We start from the raw sequence: 20,505 nt of genomic DNA, 5'->3' as shown, positions 1-20,505 counted from the left end.
CTCCGGGGGTGCAGATAGCAGAGAGGGTGCGTGAACCTGGGGTCCGGATCCTGCACTCTGCTGAGCCTCCGTGGGAGTAGAAACACGCGGGCAGGGGGTGGAGATGGCACTCGGGGGTCACCGGACGGGAGGCGCCCACATCTCTGCAGCGACATGCCTGCTGAGGGACCGGGCCCACTGCGGCCCCGCTGGGCCTGCCCGCTGGGTGGAGGGCACAGACTCACCTGGGCGCAGGGAGGACGTGCTGGGGGCGGCCTCAGGCCTCTGCAGCTGCGGGGGCCCAGGGTCTTTGGCCGGGTCTGGGGTGGAGGCAGTGGCTGACATGAGGCGAGGCTTGGCGTGGCCGTCGCTGGGCCGCGACGGGGCATCCGCCGGTGTGGGTTCAGGGGCTGCGGGGGCTGTGGCCACGGGGAAAACATTCTCTCGGGCGTCCTTGGGGTGCTTCGGGGTGGTGGGCATGTCCCCTGCCGCCTGGGGGGGCAGAGTCGGGGTGAGGGGGGCACACCCTGCCGATGTCGGGAGCCGGGGGGGCCGGGGGCCCCGCGTGAGGACGTCCAGGGCACGGCAGAGGGGCCCCAGGCTGGCCGGGACCTGCACCCTCCCATTGCTGGGTGCCAGCTGGGAGGATGGTGCAGCTGGGAGCCGGGGCACAGGACAGGGGCACCCAAGGCGGTGGCTGCAGCACAGGTCAGTCCTGGAGGGTGACCTCCCGAGGCCACTGGTGGGAAGGGCCTCAGAGTGGTAGTGACGCGGGCTCTGCTGGAGGCAGTTCCCAGGCTCAAGGCTGCAGCCCCAAAGCCCCCAGCACAGCCCTTCGGCCCTCAGGGAACCGGGCCCTCCGGAGCCTCCCGCCCGCAGGCACACAGTTCCCTGCTCGTCTGAAGCCCCCCACTTCGGGGGGTGACGGCCACGGCTCTGCACAGGCAGCTGCGAGGTGGGGCGGGGCCCCACGCGGTGCCCAGCGGCAGAGCCCCGGCCCCGGGCCCACCGTCCCCTCTGAATCGCCAGGGGGACCCTGGCCCGAGGCTGCAGGAGCGTCAAGCCTCCTGGGGGCACCTGGCACCCCACCCTGACCTCGTCTCTCCTGACATCTGCTTTCTGGAAGACGCCCCGTCCCTGGATCCACTGGTGTGGACACCCGACACTCCAGTGGACCTCCAGCAGGAGGCCGGGCGAGACAGGACCTGTCCCCCAGGGGCAGAAAGTGAGAGTGGGGTCCCTGCCCTCCTGCTGCTGGGGTGGGGTGGGGTGCCCAGGCCAGCCCTGGGGACTGAGAGGCCACACCAAGACCAACCTGCGGCCAGCTCCACCTTCCGGGGTCACCTGAGCCGGCCCTGCCCCAGCCCGGCCCCCCAGCCAGCTTTTCCCAGACAAAGAGAGGAGGCTGGGCAGAGGCTGGGCCCTGCCTGTGGGCTCCCGTTGGCCCACCCCAGTGCCACCTCCGTGCCGAGGAGCCACCTCTGCAGGCGAGGTCCACAGGGCGGGGACCGTGCCCGGGCTTGGGGGGCTGCAGGGGTGACGGGACCCTCACGCGGCCCGCACTCAGCGCCGGGGTCTGGGCCCCACCCTGTGTCCCTCCCTCAGGACCTGAGGCTCAGCTGCCTGCCGCCCACCTGCCCTGGGCCCCCCGACCACAGGGACAGTCCCAGCCTGCAGCCTGGGGCCACGCACCCTGCACCAGGCGGCTGGCACGGGTGGGGCCACGCTTACCTGCCTCTGGGCGGCGGCCCCGAGGTGGGCCTGACAGAACTTCACGGCCTGCTCCAGGGCAGCCTCCTCGTCCACCTGAGCAAGGACACGCCCACGGTCAGCGGGCCTCGACGACAGCTTCCAGGACGAGCTCCCCGTGCTGCTCCCGGGGGGCCCCAGCCCCACCCCGGGCCCCAGCCCCCAGGGCCGCTGTTTGGGGACCAGCTGGCCACGCTGTGTTCACGTCTGTGGCCGCGGGACTTCACCCTCGGGGGCGGAGGCTGGGGGGGCCTGGACGACAAGCTGCCCCCTTGACCCCTGGAATCTGGGTGGTGGGCTGGGCTGAGGGAGCCCAGGGGACAGTGAGGTGGGTGTGAGGCGGGGAGAGGGGGCCTGGGGGTGGCCCTGGGTGGGGGAGACGCCGGCCTGGGGTGGGGAAAGGGCCTGCCCTCGCCTGCAGGAAATCCAGGGCTTATGTTTCCTAGTTTATCAGCAACAACAAAAAAGTCACTGCTGATGCTTGAGAGAGGGTGATAAGACAGACAGCAGCAATACAGGGAGGGAGGTGTCAGGGGCTCACCCTGTGCCCACCTGACACTGCCCGGGGCTCTTCCTGTGGAAAGAACCTATTTTTCTCTAATTAGAGGGAAAATAAAAACCTATGCCTGAGGGATTGAAAAACACAAAAGGCAGAGAGGTGGCAGGGCCTCCCCGCCTGGCCTGACTTCTGCGAGGCGGCCTTCTTTCCTTTGAGAGCAATTACAGACGTTTAGAAGAGTGTTGTCTTTTTCAGTACATATGTCCCCAGCTTTCCCGACGTACAGTTAAGTAAAACTGTAACATGTTTGTGGAGAAGGCAATGGTACCCCACTCCAGTACTCTTGCCTGAAAAACCCCATGGACAGAGGAGCCTGGTGGGTTGCTGTCTATGGGGTCGCACAGAGTCAGACACGACTGAAGCGACTTAGCAGCAGCAGCAGTAACATATTTGAACCTCTCTGGGGTTCAGAGTAGGACACCTTGGGGTGGCCGGGGACGACCGGACGCCCACCCTTGGGGCCTCCGGGAACGACTGGACGTCTACCCGCGGGGCCTCCTGGAACAACTGGACACCCACCGGCGGGGCCTGGTGGGGAATGACTGGACGCCCACCCATGGGGCCTCCAGGGACAACCGGACGCCCACCTGCGGAGCATCAAGGATGGCACCATCAGGGACTGCGGGGCACCACCTGACGTGTACTCCGAGGCCTCCGGGGGCCCACCTGAGGCCACCTACCTGCTTGATGAGCATGTAGGTCTCCGACATGATCCTCTCGATGCGGCCCAGGTCGCAGGCCACGCCCTTCTGGCCCTGCTGCCACACACGGTAGGCGTCCAGCAGGAGCGTCTTGCCGGACTCTGTGTCCTCCAGGAGCTTCCTCTTGCGGCTGGGCCGTAGGGGTGCTTCCTCGGGGTGGGTGCCTGGCCTGGGCCCGGGGGCAGGGGTGGGGGCGGCGGGGGTCGGGGCCGGAGCAGGCGGGCCGGGCGGCCGGGCGCTGATGCTGAGCTCCTCCAGGGATAGCTCAGTGGGCCGGCTCTCGGGGCCCCGATCCCTTGGAGGGCAGCCTGGCTGCAGGGGCGGTGGCCCCCGCTCGGGGTCCGCGCCTCGGGCGGTGGCGTCCCCCGTGTCCATGGGCTCAGCGGGGCCGGCCCGGGGGCTCTCCTTGTCCTTGCGCTCCCCGGCCTGGTCTGTGCTCTCCCCTGCATCCATGGCCATGGGCCGGTGGTTGAGGGGACCCGCTTTGCCCCCTGGCTCGGCGCCCGGCCCTGAGCCGTCGCCCAGAGGGGGCTTCTTGGGGTGCTGGAGACCCTCCTTGTCGTCCTCGGGGCTGGCCCTGTGGGAGACGTCTGTGGTCATCCTGGCTCCAGGGAAGCCGCAGGCCTTGGGCCCGAGGCGTTCCGACCCCTACGAGGAGAGCAACAGTTAGACGTGCGGTCTCTGGTGCTTCCTGCCCCAGGCGGCGGTGCCCACCCCGGCCTCTCCCACCAAGGCCACCCTGGGCCTGCCCGTCTGCCCGCTGGTCAGGGCTGGGGCCACAGCACTGCCTGCAGGGCCCTGGCCGTGGCTCTGCCTCTGAGGAGCAGCTGCCCCGCCCCGCTGGCAAGTGCGCTGGCTGCAGGGACGAGCCCACCCGGGCCCCCCACCAGGCCCAGCTAGGCTCGCTGGGCAGGGGGCACGGTGGCCAGACAGCCCTGGCTCACGGTCACCCCCCCTGCTAGGGTGGCGACTGGCCTCCGGGGCCTCAGGGTGCCCAGCCATGAGGGGACGGTGAGCGCAGCTCCTGGAGGAGGGCTGGCTGGGTGAGGGCGTGGGCTGAGGGCCCCCTGGATGGCGTTGGTGGGCGGGGTGCGTACCTCCGTGAGCTCGTTCAGCGTGTCCTCCAGCACCTTCACAGTGAGGATGAAGGCCCGCTGTGCCAGGACCTGGCGGTCAGCATCTCGCAGATACTTCCTGCAGTGTGCAGGGGAGGCCACGGGTCACAGCCACGCAGCAACGGGGGTCCGTGCCCCTCTGCTCCCGGAAGTGTTCCCGGGGCTTAGGCTCTGAGCCCCGGGGGTGGGGGTGGGCTCGGCCCGCTACTCTTGGCCGTCACCCGGGACTCTGGCCGCCCCAGGCGGGCTGCACTCACTTGCCCTGGTCCGGGGTGCGCTGCAGCATGGAGGAGACCCTGAGCAGGGTGCCGTGGTCCCGCAGCTGGGCCAGCACCTTGAGCAGCAGCACGACGGAGCGGTTCATGTGCCAGGCGAAGCTGCCTGGCCGGTCGATCTCGTCCACGGGGATCCGCCAGATGCCCTGAGGAACGGACGAGCCGGGCGTGAGAGGAGGGCGGCCCCGAAGATGGGGCGCAAGACATGCGCACGGTTCGGCGGCCCCCTCTTTTGAGGGCCAGCACCAGCTCCCCGTTGACCCGGTCGCCCCCCAGGGAAGCACGCAGGGTGCGCCCACGTCGAACGGCAGGACAGGAAGGCGCCCGGGCCCACGAGGTTCCCTACAGGTGCCAACCACACAAGGCGGACGGCGCGGGGGGGACCTGCTCCTAGTGGGAGATCACCGTGAACCGCAGCAGCTGGGCAGGCCGAGCGAGCCCCAGGCCTGGCCGTCCACAGCGCTCCATCCAGCAGTGCCTAGAGACTCTCGAGGGCCCCCAAAAGTGACCGGCCGCTCCCGGGGACGCTGGATGACACCTTCCCTCAACACATGTCTGCCCAACATTCTTGTGCGGCCAGAACCCCTTCCACTGCCCTCCTGGCTGACCCCACTGTCTGCCGGCTGGGTGGGAGTCCCCCCATCGGACCCAGGCAACACCCAGACCAGAGCTAGCACCCCCAGTATGGCTCCCATGGCACCTCCCCACATGCACGGGACCAGTCAAGGGAGGATGACGGCCAGCACGGCTGAGGGGGGCCAGTGAACAGAAGAAGCTCACGCCTCTGAGCTGCCCCGGGCTAGGTGCTGGACCTTAGGAACTGTGTCTCCGGGGCAGGCTCCCAGGCAGGCCCCGTGGCCAGCACCCTGGAGAAACTCCTGCCCAGGAAGAGTGGCCCCATGAGCCCAGCACTGCTTCCTGTTTGTGGGGCCCACGGTGCCGTGTCCTGGGGAGCCGGACGACTGCCATGGCCCCTCCTCCTGCTCCAGCAGTCCCGGGGCGGGGCTGGGGGGACGCGAGGCCACCCCCGACCCTGAGCCTTCCAGGCAAGCGAGGAGCTCCACACCCTCGGGGCTGGGTCCTGCAGCCTGGCCACCGGCTTGCAGTGGACACGGGGGCCCCTTCTGGAGAAGGCCGAGAAGCCAGCCCTGCGCTGCCCGACAAGCACCATCCGTCCAACATGGGGCCGGGGTCCCAATGCTGCATCTCCTACCGGCAGGCGCGGCTTCTGCAGCAGCTCGGGGGAGCAGCCTGCCTGAGGTGCAACAGCAGGGGCTAGAAGGGCATCGTGGGCAGCCGCGTAGACCCAGGAAGGGCCCGTGCTCCCCCATGCCCCTGTAGGCATCCCCGCGGTCCCTGCCACAGCCTGCACAGGGCCAGTGATGGAGACACACCTGGGGTGGGGAGAGGGGTGTGCGAGGTGAGCCAGGGTGCACACAGACGTTCCGCGGAGGGCACAGCGTCACGGGGGGGTGGGGGGTGGGCTTGGCCTCCCGCCGCTGCCAGCCCATGGGGTCATCGCAGGCAGTGAAGGCCTCGATGAGGACACTCGCCGGGTGGCACCAAGGAGTCGCCTGCCGCCCACCTGGTCACGTGGAGGCGGCGACTGCCCATCTCGCCCTCCAAGGCTGCCCTCCCCGTGCCTGCTTCCCACACGCTGCTCCTCCCAGTGGGGCCCGCCCAGTCCAGGGTGTCACCATCATGACTCCGGGTGCACGGCTTGGCTGGACCTGCTCTCGGTGGCGGCGGACAGCTGAGGTCAGCAAGGGGCAGGCAGCCTGGAGGCCACGGCCCTCACCCAGCCTCCTGGAGCGGGGGCAGCACTCCTGGGATGGGCCTGATTCCCATCCCCTCACACAAGGCTCTTTCCTACCAACCCCAGGCTGGGTAAAGACACGCAGCAGAACGTTAAGACCAGCAACTTCAGAAAGTCAGGAGGTAAAAAGAAATCAGGCAGGGTGCACAGAAGGTCAGGAGGAAAGCAGCTACCACGAGCCCTGGGCAGATTGCAGGGCCACAGGTGGGCACAGGCCCGCCCCCGCCTCTGTGGGCTGTGCTGAGCCCAGCATCTGGGAAAGGTGAGCCTCATTCAGTTCCCAGGGTGGGGCGGGAGCACCTCCCACGGAAGCCCCTGCAGAGACGGGGAGCCCCCTGAGTGACCAGGCACCGGGCGAGGACGCCACATGTGGAGGGGAAGGGAAGCGGCCACGTCCCACCCCTCCTGCAGCAGAGGCCCCTGCACCACCCAGAGAGGGCTGTGTGCAGGCCCTGGGGAGGCATGGGTCACACTGGGACCAAGGAAAGGACGTGGGCAGCAGGGCCCGACAGGAAAACCCAGATGCGCTTGGGGGCCCGAGGGACAGGCTGGATCAGGACGGTGGGGAGCCGGACGCCCACCAAGGGCAGTTGTGCTGGTGGGGCTGAGGGCCACGGCTCGCCTGCTCCTCAAGGGGCCCGCCACCAGGCGGCAGGTGGGGGCTCCTTCCTGGCCAGGAAGACGTCCGCGTGCGCACTGGGGGGCAGTGGGGGTTCAGTGGTGGCCTCAGCGTGCTCAGAACTCGCCTGCATGCCTGGCGGCTCCTCTGCAGGATCTCAGCTGACCCTGCTGCCCGCCGTTCAGGCTCCAGGCTGCCAGCAGGTGGATGAGGTCACCGAGACCAACCGCAACCGCCTACTGGATAATTCATGGAGCCCCAGACTCTAGGCCTGGCGTAATGTGTGTGCTTAGTCACTCAGTCGTGTCTGATTCTTTGCGACCCCATGGGCTGCAGCCCGCCAGGCTCCTCTGTCCATGGGGATTCTCCAGGCAGAAATACTGGAGTGGGTTGCCATGTCCTCCTCCAGGGGATCTTCCCGACCCAGAGACCGAACCCAGGTCTCCCGCATCGCGGGCGGGTTCTTTCCCGTCTCAGCCACTGGAAACCCAAGAATACTGTCGTGGGTAATCTATCTCCTTTCCAGGGAATCTTGCCCCCCTAGGAATGAGAAACTGAGGTTCTTCTGCATTGCAGGCGGATTCTTTACCAGCTGAGCTACCAGGGAAGCCCCAAGCGCTTAACACCAGCTCCTGAACCCTCCCTGCAGCCCAGAGCTGGGCACGTTCTGCTGCTCTTGAGAAAAGCGGGCCAAAGCAGCTGATCCATGGACAGGCAGTCCGCTCTCAAGGGCTGCTGGGAAGCGGGGCCTGGAGGGGGGTCCCAGGGAGGGGACGGACGGGAGAGGCCCCCCTGGGCACGGGGCACTGCTAAGGCCCACAGCTCAGCCTGAGCCCAGCACACCGGGGTCTGAGGAGAGCCTCTTACTGGATGGGCCGGGGCTCCTCTCCCCGCTGCCCTGGAGTTCCCGGCTGGCCGGCCGGTCCACACCTCCCTAGACGCCTCAGCGTGGGCCACTGAGGAGCGCAGCTCCCTGAGCAGAGGAGGGCGGCCGGAATGGCCTCTCCATGGGGCCCAGGGCCGGCTCTGAGCCAGGCAGACAGAGGGCAGCAACCCAGACCGGTCCCGGCCCTCACAGCAGACCCACCAGCTGGGCCACCACTCGGGATCCCAGACCTTGGGGTCGTTCCAGGGCCCCAGGCCCACCCGTTGCCTTCACGGACCCTGCCCTTCAGTCAAGGCCCCTCCACTCCAAGGGTGGAGACAGAGCCTCCGCCGGGAAAGCAAGCGGCCTGGAAACGCCAGGAGAGAAGGCCGCGAGACACACAGCCCGAGCCGTGCTCAGCCCCGGGGGTCAGGCTCCTCTGGGAGGGGGGACAGCGAGGCTCAGGCCGTGGGGGCTGAGTGGAGACCCGGACTCGTCTCGTGTCCACACCAGCAGGGACAGTCAGAGTATGTAACCAACCGTGTGCAGGGTGGCCCAGGGAGCCTGGGGTGGGACCGGGACTGGGGCGCCGGGGCCAGATTCCTGGCCTGGGCTCTGCGCACCCTCTCTGGACGCTCACAAAGGACTGAGAAGTCAGCAACGCAGCCTGTGACTTACAGAGAATTGGGGCCGCGGGGAACCAGGCAGCGACACCAAGTCACTTCAGTCTCCCGCCAGGGGGACAGCGTGCAGGGAAGCCAGGGGCCTCCCTAGCACCCCGAGGGCCTCAGAGGCTTCCTGACCAAGCCCCGGGGCCCCGGTGCGGGCTTGTCCTCCAGCTCCGGCTGCCGGCTCCTCCCACTGACCCCCACTGCCACATGCACTGGACGCGGCTGTGCCCCGGGCACCCGCGCGGCTCTAACAGGTGGGCAGAGGGGAGAGAAGCCCCACTGGGAGCACCCAGGAAGGCCGAGAAGAGCTGCGCCTGGGGCCCGGGGGAGGGAGCGAGGAGGGCGGGGCCGCGGGCCCAGAGGTCTTGGGTGGAAAGAGGCAGGTGGCCCCCAAGGGTCCGCGTCCACCTGGGGCTCTCCCAAGCCCAGCCCGCCTGAGCAGGGGCTCCAGGGCAGTGTCAGGGGCCGACCTGCCTCCTGCCCCTCGGCCCCCTGGACTCTGAACTCCTCTGCGTGCCTCTCGGTCAGCAGGCCTGCTACTGCCTGCACAGAGGTGACCTTCTGGGGGGTGCGTGGCCGGCCTACGAGACTCTCCAGAAAAGGAGCGTCCCAGGTCAAGGCCGCAAACCCTGCTCCGAGTGCCCTCCACCTTGGGGCAGCTCATGGGTGGCAGGCCTGGGCGGTCTGCGCCCCGGATGGAGCCCCGCTGGTGTGAGGGGGGGCCCTGGGGTCCCCCAGGGCAGCTTGGCCGGGCAACTGCACAGAAAGCCAAGTGCATCCCAGGACCTGGGCAATCATTCTGGAGGGGTGGTCTGTGCCCCAGGGCGAGGGGACAGGAGAGAGGCTGGGCTGAGGAGGAAGTGGGGAGAGAGCCAGGACTCTGGGGAGGGGGTGGTGCAGGAAAAGCCAGGGAGGAAGCCTGCATGAAGAGCCTCAGCCCAGTGGGGAGGTGGAAAAGAGACAGCCCCCTAGGGCTGGCCTCCTGACCCAGGAGTCCCGAGCAGATGGCATGGAGAAGGCGAAGTTCTTGTTTTACTATTTAACTTGGTAACGGAGCACACATGAGACTCTCCTTCGTCATCACAAACTCCCCGTCACTTCAAGTGACCCCAGCACATCACCCCGCGGGGGAGCCCCGACTTCCCCAAGTCCCCTCCAGGGGGACCTCCAAGGAAGGCAACCTCACCATCAGCAGGAAGGAGGCCAGGTAACGGCTCTTCTCCCTCCCCTGGGGCTGGACCCCTCACAGAGGCTGAGGCTGCCTGCCCAGAGATGCTGGGAGGACTCCGTCTGTCCGGGCCAGCCCAGCCCTCAGCCCCCAGCCGGCCCCCTTCCCAGAGCTGCTCAGTCCAAGCTCCCCGTTCACAGAGCGCCCGAGGGAGAACCCGCTTCCCCAACAGAGGGATTCCTGCCCCCCCTTGGCAAGGGCTCAGCAGTGACTCAGCGCTCCCAGCAGGCGAGGCCAGGAGAGCCTGCTGCCGGCCCACCCCGCGCAGCAGGGGCCTAGGGGCAGCCCTCAGCGGCGCCAGGGGCGGGGGTGGGTGCCAGGGTGGGAGGGCAGGGGCCTTTCCCCCAGAGAAACACGAAGACTTTGCTTCCAGGACAGCCTCGGTGCTGCAGGCTGACCCCGAGCAGAGCCAGGAGGGGGTTGGTCTCTGGACAGTGAGGCTCTGAGGTCAAGAGCGGCCTCGTTAGGGAAGATACTAGCGTCCTCCACTGTCCTGGGGAGATACCTGTTACCTGTAACCCATGCAAACCTCCCCAACTGCACGACCACTTGGAGAGCAACAGGGAGGGCTGTGCAAGGCTGCACCCGCTGCCCACGGGGCCAACAGTGTTCACGGGGCAACCCCCCACCATTTCCGCCCCACTCACACCTCCCCAGGAGAGACCAGTTCCAGGACCCGCGGCAGCAGATCTCAGCCTACTTCCCGCCCCGCCCCCGGCATCCACCTGGCCTGTCCCCAACTGGGGGCAGCGGCACAGCCGGGGCCGGCCAGCCAGGCACCACCTCTCCCCTCTCAGGCCCAGACGGCTCCATCTCCTCTAGGAACTGCCCCGGTGGAGTAGGACGGAGTGTCCAGCTCGTCTGCTCCCCATCTCCCTGAAGCCCTGCTGAGCCAAGGGCCGGGCGCCTCCCACAGCAGTCAGGGCCACCAGCTGGCTCCAGGCCCTGGGTTAAGGGCCTGCTAGGGCTGGGCTAAGTTGAGCACCCCCTGGGGGCAGGAAGTCCTGAGGCCTCCTCTGCAAACCCTTAAGGGCCGCCTCTGGCCGTAGGGTCGCACAGAAGCCGCCAGGGGCGCCCTTGCCCTGGCCCCGGGAGCTCTCCAGGCTGGGCCGAGAAGGGCAAGGGAGTCCCCGCGCCGTCCACCGGGAAGAGTCCCCCGCGCAGGCAGGAGCTGGGGAAGCCTGCCATTTGCCTGCAGCCGGCGCCCGCCCGTTTCCAGGCTCTTCTGCCAGATGAGACGTCGCACAACACGGGGTCCCCAGAACTGCCAGACTGTTCGTCCCCTCCCCCTCCGGGGAGAAACAGAAATGACAAACAACGAAGTGCGCGGAGGCAGCCCACCTGGCAACTGCGCCGGGGCCCCGCCCGCGCCCTCCCGCCCACTCGCGGCGGGGCAGCGGCCCGGCCCGGCGCGGGGAGTAGGCCCTGCGCTCGCCGGACCCGGCACCAGCTTCCCGCCCCCGCACGGCAGCTATTTATAGCCGGGGAAGCACCGCGCCGGGCGCCGCTGCCCACCCGCCGGCCGGCTCACCAGCCCCGGGAGCGGCCCGCGCAGCTCCGGGCCCGCGCCGCCCGCCGCGAAGTTGCCGGGTCGGCGGCGGGCGGGCGGCTTTCGCTTTCGGGCGGCTGGCGCAGCGCACACCCCCGCGCCCACTCGCGGCATCCGCGGGCCGGCTGGGCTCGCCTGGGGTTCGCGGGCGGGCTTCTCTCCCGGCCCCCGCCGCCCCCGCGCGCGCGCCCGCCCATCCGCCGCCCACCTGGCGCTGTGCGGGCCCCGGCCGGGGGCAGGGGGCGCCGCGGCCCCGCTGCCTGCCGACTTCCTCCGCCGCGGCGCCCGGGAAACCGCGGCCCGTGGGCTTCCTGCCGCGCCGGGCGGGTGGGCGGGCGGGGGGTCGGGCGCGCGAGCCGGCCCAGGGGACTGAGCCGAAGCTCCGGAGCGCGGGGAGCCCGCGGGCAGAGGGGCAAGGCGGCCGCGGCCCGCCCCAGGCAAGTTCCTACCCGCCGGCTCCGCCGTGGCATCTGTGCAGGGAGCTAGGGCGGGCGCCGGGCCATGGCGCGGAGGCTCGCACGGCGGGCCGGGGCGGGGCGGCGGGGCCGGACGGGGCGCGGGCGCTCGCTGCTCGGCCTGGAAGCAGGCCCAGCGGCACGACTGACTTGGCCGGCCAATCGGAGCAGATTCCGGGCCGGGCCCCCGGCCCTACCGGGGGGCATAGCCCTTGCCACGGGAAGCTGTGGGACCGGGCGTCCCAGGCCCAGTGGGGCAGGGACGTCCAGGAGGGTGGACGGCAGGGCGACAGGAGCCAGTGTGCGCCAGGCCGGGCTGTCCACACCCTGCACCGGCGCAGCTCTGTGCCCGGGGCTCCTGGAGTTATGCCCTGTGCGGGGCAGAGGCCTGGGTGAATGGGGGGCTGTCCTTGCTGTCCCAGTGCGGCGCTGGTAGCTGGACTGCTGACTCTCCCAGGACCATCCTCCAGCAGGGAGGGCAGGCTAGAAGCCACTGCGCCCTGCAGGGGGCTTTCCAGCTGGGAGGGGCGGCTTCGCTAGCTGGGCTTTGAGTCCCAGGAGCAGATGAGACTCGGGGGAGCAGCGGGGCTGGGCAAGAGGCCCGGCAGGCTCAGGACCCCTCTGCAGAGCTCCGCAGTGCTCAGGGATGAAGAGTGGGTGTCCCTCCTGGCAGGGCAGCCAAAGCCGCCGGGAGCACACAGCACCTTCCCCAGCGTTTTCCATGGGGCGGCCCCGTGGAGTCACCCCCCAGCCCCTGGTTGCTTCTCCCGCCCTGGCTGAGAGGCGCAGCAGGGGCAAAGCTGATGGGAGACGCTGCCCCCAGCCCAGGCCAGGCACCAGCCCCCACACCATTTCTCCCCCAGCCCAGCAGTACCAGGACTGACTCGTTCTCCTCTGAGCGACACCCAGAGGCCTCAGGGCCGCCTGGCCCATCCTGGTGACAGCCCCCCCAAGCCAAGTAGCTTCCACTTGTCCTGCCCAGGCTGGCTCCTGCCCACCAGCTTTCCTGGGCTTGCCACGTGCCCCCGATCCAAACAGGCCCAAGGCCAGCCAGCAGCCGGCAGCTTTCGCTCTCCTGGGCCACCCTGTGTCCAGGGCCACAGCAGCACTCTGGCACCCCCCTGGAGGATCAGAACTCCGCCTGGCACTGGAAGGACCTGGGCTGGGCTCCCAGAGAGCACAGAGCCGCAGGGAGATGGGCCACCTCGAGGCTGTGCCCACAGCGCTGGGTCTCAGGCCAGGAGAGCCTGGGCCGCATGTCAGGTCGCAGCAGCCACGCCCTGTCCACACTCGTATCGTCACCTGCTAGGAGCTCGGGCCACCAGCTGTCCTCGCGCGGCCCCACCTGGCCATCCCTGCTCGCTCTCTGCTCCCCACCACCTCTCGGGTAAACACCTGCACCCCTGTGGGGGCTGGGAGCCCAGAGGTGGCCACCAAAGCCAGAGGGAGCCACAGGAGGTGGGACTGCTCGACTCTGGCCTTGTCTGCACAAGTAACCCCTGGCGGGGCAGACAGAAGCAAGAAGAGGGCCAGAGGTAAAGCCCAGGAGTCTCCAGGTGTCCCTGTCAAATGAGCAGTAGAGAATGAACAAAGGCCTTGGGTCGGAGACTGTCATCCGTGTGCGAATGGAAAGGAAGACTCCAAAGCCAAGAGGACTGTGGTGGCCCGGGGTGTGGAACCCAGACAAACACGGGCAAGGCCCCAGGCCTGCGGCCGGCGGGGCACATGGCAGGCCTGCTAGCACCTCTCTGGACCCCTCGTGCTCGCTGGGCAGTGCAGGCCTCTCCAGTGGCTACCCCCTCCTGGAAACACGCACTTGTGCTTCGCCACACACGCCTGAGGCCCGCACCCCGAGACTCAGGGCTGGCTGCTGCCCAGGCGCCCCTGGCTGTGCTGTCCACGGGGACCACGTGGCCCAGGAGCCCCGTGCAGCCAGCCCGTAAGACCTGAGCCAACACAGGCCCGCAGACTGCTCCTGGCTCCTCCCTGCGGGCTGTTAACCCGGCCCTTTCCCCCGACCTAACCCCCATCTTCCCAGGGCTGAGTCCAGCACTGCCCAAGTGGCAGAACGCATCTCGGAGCTCACAGCCCACGCTCTCAGCGCCGGGCCTTCACGCCGCCAGCTGGTGTGCAGGCGCGGGCCTCCCCACTGTGGGGTGCCGGCTCCGTCTGTCGTGCGCCCGGGCAGCCTCTCTGCTGGAAGCACGCCAGCCCCCTCTTCTTCCCCCAGTGGCCCGGAAAGGCACTTGCCTTCCCCCCTGGGTGCACAGACCCCAGCTGCCACCCTGCCATGTTCTCACTAGAGCCTCTGGTGCTCAGGAGCAGCTCGGACTGTGCTCTGCAGAGGGTCGCGGGCAGCACCGAGTCCAGCTACTTTGCCTATCTGACCTGTGAGTGAGGACACGGGCATGAACGGGGGCCTGCCCGGGGAAACGGAGGGCCGTGTGCAAGGACGACCCTGTCCCCGTGGCCTGGGGTGGCGTCCACCTCAGCAGACGGCTGTGCCTGCAGCCACACTCAGCTCCGCGGGGACGAGCACGCCTACCAGGGCCTGACCCACAGGCCCACCCGTGGGTGCCAAGGCTGCCGTGGGCAGGCTCGGCCACGGCCACGGCCAGCTTGGCTGACCTGGCGAGTCCAGGACAGAGTGGGGGCCAGAGTGGCTTCGGGAAGAAGGGGCAGGCGTCCGGGCTGGGTGCTGATGGCCGAGGACCCCCCACATGGAGGGGGGATGGTCAGGGGGCCCACGTGGGCGGAATGCCAGGGGTCTGGGGGGCGGGCAGCATGGAGCAAGGGGCTGGCAGGCTCGGAGGTCTTGGTGACCTGGCCGGGGCTCACCAGCACCTCCGCAGAACGAGAGGGTGCTAGGGCTCGGCTCTTCTGTGCTCGCCCCACATCAGGGGCCTGGGAACGAGAGCGGCCGTCTCTGGGGGACTGCTGAACCGCCCCGTTTCACCTCAGGAGGGGCCACATCCTAGAAAAGCCAGGTCTGATGTGCGGAGGAAACCAGGCCGACCCCTCCCACCCCGACCCCGGTTCTACGCGGGCCTGCGGGGCTCGGGGGCGTCTGCGCCTCAGCCTGTGCCTGGTGTCTCTCCTGGACAACTGACATGGGGTCCTCCGCGGGGAGGGGTGAGCTGAGGCGGGCAGGGATCGAGCACGGACCACAGACACAGCCAGCAGCTTCCGCAGAACGGCCACAGGGGAACAGGCTCGGCCCGCAGAGCCCGGCCCCCCTCACAGGTGTGGGGCGTCATCCCCACCCACGGGGGTCCTGAAGCCCAGGGCGCCCCAGCCCACCTGAGGAGGGCCAGCTGGGCCTCTCGCTGGAAATGAAGCCCAGGCCAGTGCTGCCGGGGCCCGGGCTGGGCTGGAGCCTGAGCCTGTGCCGGCCTGGGGATGGGCTGGGCCTGCTGGGGAAGCTCCACCTGCCCTGGCGCACCCTAGTTTCCAGCTTCCTACACGTGATCAGGGGTCGACGTTTCAGAATTTGTTTTTAATCAACCACGTTCCTGCAACATCCTTCCCAACTGGCCCTGAGCCCCTGCACCCCCTCCCAGTGGGCCGGTGAGCTCTGCTCCACGAGGTCCGTGTCCCAGCTGTGGCTGTCCCTGCCCGTGGGGCCTTCCTTCACCCGCTTCTGGATGCGGTGGCCCCAAGACACACGCGGTCCTCGATAACCCCCTGAGGTGGGTCTGGTAAGGCCCACTCGGCAGACAAGAAACTGAGTCTAACCAGTGCTGACCATCTTGTCCAAAGCCACCAGCTACAGGTGGGGCCAGGTGTGGGGCAGGCCCAGGGCTGGCTGTGTGTGTCCCCGGCCAGGCCTGTGAGGGAGCCCGTGTTCCACCCTCAGGGGCATTTGGGGGCCGTAGCCTGTCACCATGGAAACCAGGCGGGGGGCTCCTAGAGCCTGCCACTCTGGTTCGGATTTCAAACTCCATGCCACTCTCTCAGAAGCCACTCGGTCAAACTTTCCAAGTAGGAAAAGTAGAAAGAAAGGTAGCCTGGCACCTGAGCAGGGAAGCCCTGGCTGGCGGGCAGAGGGGTGGCGGGGCAGGGACCCCGGATCTCCCCCGGGCTCAGGCCCCCTCCAACAGGGAGCGCGCAGCCAGAGCAGGTGGGCCCAGCCCTTCCTGACTTTGGGAGCTGCTGCCCTTTCGTGTTTGCCAACAGGGTATGTGAGAAGGTGCTTTTGGAAAAAGGGCTGGAAAACCACTGACCTCATCCAGCTGGCCGGCCTTTGGACATGGGGAAACTGAGCTCAGAGGGCTTGGACCAGGAAGTCAACAGCAGGGTGAACCCACGGGCAGGGCGGCGTGCCAGGCCCCCCGTGGGCGTACAGGAGGCCCAAGGTCAGGCCTGGCATGGACGAGGCATCCACAAGGCGCAGCACGTGGACTGAGGTCCCACAGGCCAACCAGCAAGGCAAGGGAGGCGGCCCGCAAGCCCAGCCCTGGTGGCCACCATGTGGGGCACTCCTGAGCTCAGGGAACGACAGCGGGTCGGCTCCACGCCCTGGGGGATCCACCCACCCTGTGCCTGGGCTCGCAGGCCACCACCCGGCCACAGGCTGGGCGCCGCGGGGAGGCCCTGGACCTGGAGTGAGCCGGGTGCCCCATGGGCCCAGAGGACCAAGCGGACTGGCGCAGCCCTGCCTCCCTCCCCCATCACAGGTCCCTGCGGCAGCACCGCCCCAGCCAGGGCCTCCGGGGGTCCCAGCGGGCCCTGCTCCCGCGGCCCCAGCAGACACACCCCGCCCCGGCCCTCTCCATCATTGGTCCCTGCGGCACCACCGCCCCAGCCAGGGCCTCAGGGAGTCCCAGCGGGTCCTGCTCCCGCGGCCCCAGCAGACACACCCCGCCCCGGCCCTCTCCATCATTGGTCTGGGCAGCTCCAAACCCTGGGCCTCCTCCGGAAGTTGCCCCCCTGCGGTCCTCCAGACGGCGCCTGGCCTGGGGCGGCATCCCAGGGGACGAAGCTGAGCCTGCTACGTGCCTGCCTCAGAAAGCCTCAGCAGGGCCACCAGTCCCGGGAGCCAGCTTCTGAGAAAGGACTCACAGTGGGAAAGGCGTCCCCGCTGGAGACTGCTCTCAGGAACACGACATGGCAAGCTCCTGGCTGCTGGCCTGGGCTAGTCAGAAACTCTGGCACGGAGGCCGCCTGCAGGACGTGGGCCCCGAGCTGAGTTCCGCACCCCATGGGGGGGACCGTCACAGTAGGCTCAAGGATGCCAGGGGCTAAAGACCCCACTGCCTGTTTCTGCCCAAGCATCCTGGCAGGGGGCAGCACGGTGAGCCCACACTGGCCTCCAGGGGCCAGGTGAGCATGCAGGCGGGGGCAGCCCACCTGGAGTGGGGTCTCCCAGTCCCGCTGTGCAGAGATCTATGACCGCCGTGCTCCTATCTGGGCGGGGCCTGGGCATCCTGTGCACCCAAAGGCCTTAGGTACCTGCTCCAGACCGAACTGGGCCCAGCGCGAGAAGGCCACAAAGTCCACCAAGCTTGCAGAGCCGGGGGCCCGAGAAGGAAGGAGACCTCGGCGCAGCTAAGAAATCACAAGTTTGCTAACCTTTTAAAGGCTCTTAAAAACTGGGCCTTTTTTCTCTGGAGAACTTGAAGTGACTCTTCTGTTTACTCTGCTTCTGCAACCAGCCCATCGATCATTTCAACAATGCTAAAAATACCGCTGTGGCGGGTGGACCCGTACTACAGCCCGGGCTGGGGTGTCCTCGGGTCGAACGCCCCCTTCTCTTGTGTCCCCCCAGTCCCCCTCCACCCCGACGTCAGGACGGCGCTGCCGCGCTCACGGCCCCCCGGCCCCTTCCAGCGGCTCAGCGAGCGGTGCAGGCCGTGGGGGGGACACACCTGCCCCTTGTGGCTGGGTGCCCTCGGGCCCGTGCCCAGGGAAGCCCTGGTCTCCTACCCAGGCCACATGTGCCCCTCATCGCCAGCAGGCTGACCCCAGCGTGGGGCCAGCGCCAGTCTCACCCTCCCGCCAGCCACGCTTTGGCACGAGACAGCGTGAAGCCCTTGTCCCTCCTCCGGCGCAGACTGGGAGTGGGGCCCTGGCCTGGGCGCCTCCCCTGCTGGCACCTCCGTGAGACAGGACTGCCTGTTCCACTATGCCTGGGCCTGGGGCCCCGGGACATCTCTCAGCCCAGCTGGCCCCGGCCCGGCACGGGTCGGCTCCACACCCGGCGACACGCGCCTCGAGGTGTGGGCAGAGGGACTGGTCACAGCCGGCTGAGCCGAGGGATGCGGACGTGGCGGGCCCAGCCTCGGACAAGCCGTGGGCTGCTGCCAGCGGCGGCGTGCTCTCCGGACTGGCCTGGCCCTGGCCCCAGCGAGCACCGGGGGGCAGGAACATGCGGTGTGTGCAGAGCAGTACCTCTTCCCTGGGCTGAGCCTGCGAAGGGCCGGCACTTGGGGCCGCTGTCGGGGCCGGTGCGGTGACTCAGTGGCGGGGGGGGGATCAAGCCCGCGAGGCAGGGCTGCCCACCGGCCCCCAGGCGTGGAGCAGGGAGGGCGGGGGGAGGGCAGCCAAGCCTGCTGTCGCGACCGGCTCCGGCAGAGACCCCCGGGGCTCTCGAGGGCAGGAGGGGGTCATGTTTGCCCGCCAGGTACTGCCGGGGAGCTCTGGGCCCTGGAGGCCGCGTCCAGCCGGCACAGCAGTGCTCTCCCCGGGGGCACGGGTGCCAGCCGAGGCCTGACCTGCACGCTGGGCACCGTCTCTGAACTCAGGGGCTCCTGGCCAGGAGCTGGGCCTGGCCCTCCCTAGCACCGGCCTCTGCAGCTGGGTGGGGCTGGCGGACCCCCAGTCACCTACCACTGGAGGCGGTCAGGGTGGGACGGACACCTGCCAAGAAACACGGGCGCCAGGGATGGAGGGACTCCTCTTTCTGCTCTGCCCATCTGGCAGGTGTTCCCCGCGGGCTCCCAAGCAGGGACATTCCTCCTACCAGGGCCCTTGGGGAGCACTCAGCTCCAAGACACAGACACGTCACGACACAGAAACGACTCCCGACGACCGTTTCTCCTGTGGTTTAAGCAGCAGCTCCAAGACTCAGACACGTCACGACACAGAAACGACTCCCGACGACCGTTTCTCCTGTGGTTTAAGCAGCAGGGAGCTGGGACAGGACCACCGGGAGTGCTGCCTGCCGAGTGTGCCGGAGCCCCTGGGGCAAAGGGACAGGCCTGAGCATGGGAAGCGGCCCCTGTCGCCCTGGGCACCCCACAGGCAGGCCAAGATGCAAGCTGCTTTGGTTCTGAGAGCCCGGGCGGCGGGGCAGACGGGTCGGGGCGCTGCCATACCAGCAGAGCCACAGCCTCCGACCACGGCGGGAGGGCAGGCGTGGGCGCCGGGCCGCACAGGCGGGCCCAGGGGTGCGTGTGGACAGCGACGTTCGCATCTCAGGCTGCCCCACCTGAGCCGGGCAAGCCCCCACCCTCTAGCCAGGCCCATCTGGTACCAGGCCCCCCGCTGCACCCACCCTCAAGCCCCAAGCAGGCCGCCTTCCGGTTCTCAGGGCCCAGAGTGTGCCGAGGGCTCCCACCCACCTGTCGTGATCACCTGCCGGGGCAGCACTGTGCCGGGTGTGGGCCTTGTGAGGAGTGCAGGGCGGGAGCCCAGCTGGCCAGGCCAAGAGACCGGCCGGGTGCCGCGGGTCCCCGCAGCCTGAGCTGGGGGCGGGCCCGAGGGGAGGGGTGGCCCGCGCCTCCACTCTGCTCCCTCCCGCTCGGGTCCCTGACTCGCTGCAGGCACAGCCCAGGATGCGGGAAGAGTGCCCGCTGGGGTGCTCCCGTCACTTCTTTCACTCAGCCTGGAAACTGGGTTGAAACAGGAAAAGAACCTGCTTGCTAAAATCAGTGAGCATTTTGGGGAAGAAAGGAGCGCCGTCTCTGGTTTCGTTACCATGGGAATGTTTCTGGATTGACTACCAGGGGAGAGAGGTGCGCCTTGGACAGAGCAGCCCAGCTCCAGCCATCACAGGCCTGCCACCAGACAGACAAACGCCTGCCCGAGAAGCCCTGGAAGCTTCTGGGCCTCAGAAACGTGCCCCCGCCTCTGCGTCCCTGGTCTGCTCTGCGGACCCTCAAGGCTGGCACTGGCTCAGGAGGGCACCGCCCACAGGCCCAGCCCTGCCTCGCTGCCTCCCGCCGGCCTGTGTGCCCACGCTGGGCTCCCTGCTCCCTGCACGGTTGTCCTGAGGAGCCACCACTGAGTCACGCGGCCACACGCCGTCTGCCCGTCCCTCCCTGGGGCCCAGCCAGACCATGCCAGGCGGACAGGGCTGCAGCCTCAGCCAGCACCGCGCAGCAGCCCTGGGTCTGCTCTGGCGAAGGCCCAGCCAGCCTGCCTGTCGGGGGTCGGGGTGCTGGGGCCATGGCCGCCCCAGAGACACGCCTGGGCCGGGACCCAGCCCGCCCCAGCTCAGTCCACAGATGGGACTTTCCAGGGCAGTGAAGGGGTGGGTGGGAGCCGGGGCCCCAGTCAGGCTGGGGGTGGGGGTAGGGGGGCTGGATATGTGCCAAGTCCATGCCTCTCCCTCAGACGCTGCATGTGGCCTCTGCTGTGGGCCCCCAGCCCCCTCACGCCCCGAGGAGGGCCTGGTGCCGCCTCTGCCCTGGCCACCCTCCCACCCGCGTCCGGGCAGGGCCGCACCAGGGGCGCGTGGTATCGGGCCCCCAGCCCCGCAGCCAGCACGCACACACGGCCGCAGGTGGCCTGCAGCCTCGGGGAACATCCCCAAGACTCGGGATCAAAATACCACCACCAGAAAACATCCCCACACAGACACACAGGCATGTCTTCTCAAGGTGGATGGCATGCCTGATTCTGTGCACGAACACTTGAAAGGAGCGGCGGCTGCCCCCCACGATGCCGCTACGGAGGGCAGGGCGCCCAGGGCTGGGCTCAGC

At 68.7% G+C, this 20,505-nt stretch overlaps 1 protein-coding gene across 3 annotated transcripts in view; it reads right to left on the bottom strand.

Moving 5' to 3' along the window:
* Positions 1-20,505, bottom strand: part of CABIN1 (calcineurin binding protein 1) — a 71,661-nt gene that overhangs the window by 2,529 nt on the left and 48,627 nt on the right. For all 3 annotated transcript variants that reach the window (XM_055549704.1, XM_055549705.1, XM_055549706.1), the window contains exons 30-34: positions 4,361-4,524; positions 4,086-4,182; positions 2,968-3,636; positions 1,711-1,785; positions 225-471 (exon numbers count right to left, since the gene is read on the bottom strand). In XM_055549704.1, coding sequence (XP_055405679.1) covers positions 225-471; positions 1,711-1,785; positions 2,968-3,636; positions 4,086-4,182; positions 4,361-4,524 — 1,252 coding nt within the window. The remainder of the gene's footprint in view (positions 1-224; positions 472-1,710; positions 1,786-2,967; positions 3,637-4,085; positions 4,183-4,360; positions 4,525-20,505) is intronic.

Source organism: Bubalus kerabau, chromosome 16 (assembly GCF_029407905.1).
Source record: "Bubalus kerabau isolate K-KA32 ecotype Philippines breed swamp buffalo chromosome 16, PCC_UOA_SB_1v2, whole genome shotgun sequence".
Classification (NCBI taxonomy): Eukaryota; Metazoa; Chordata; class Mammalia; order Artiodactyla; family Bovidae; genus Bubalus; species Bubalus kerabau.
The sequence above is the reverse complement of the archived record's forward strand: the minus strand, read 5'-3'. Positions and strand labels throughout refer to the sequence as shown.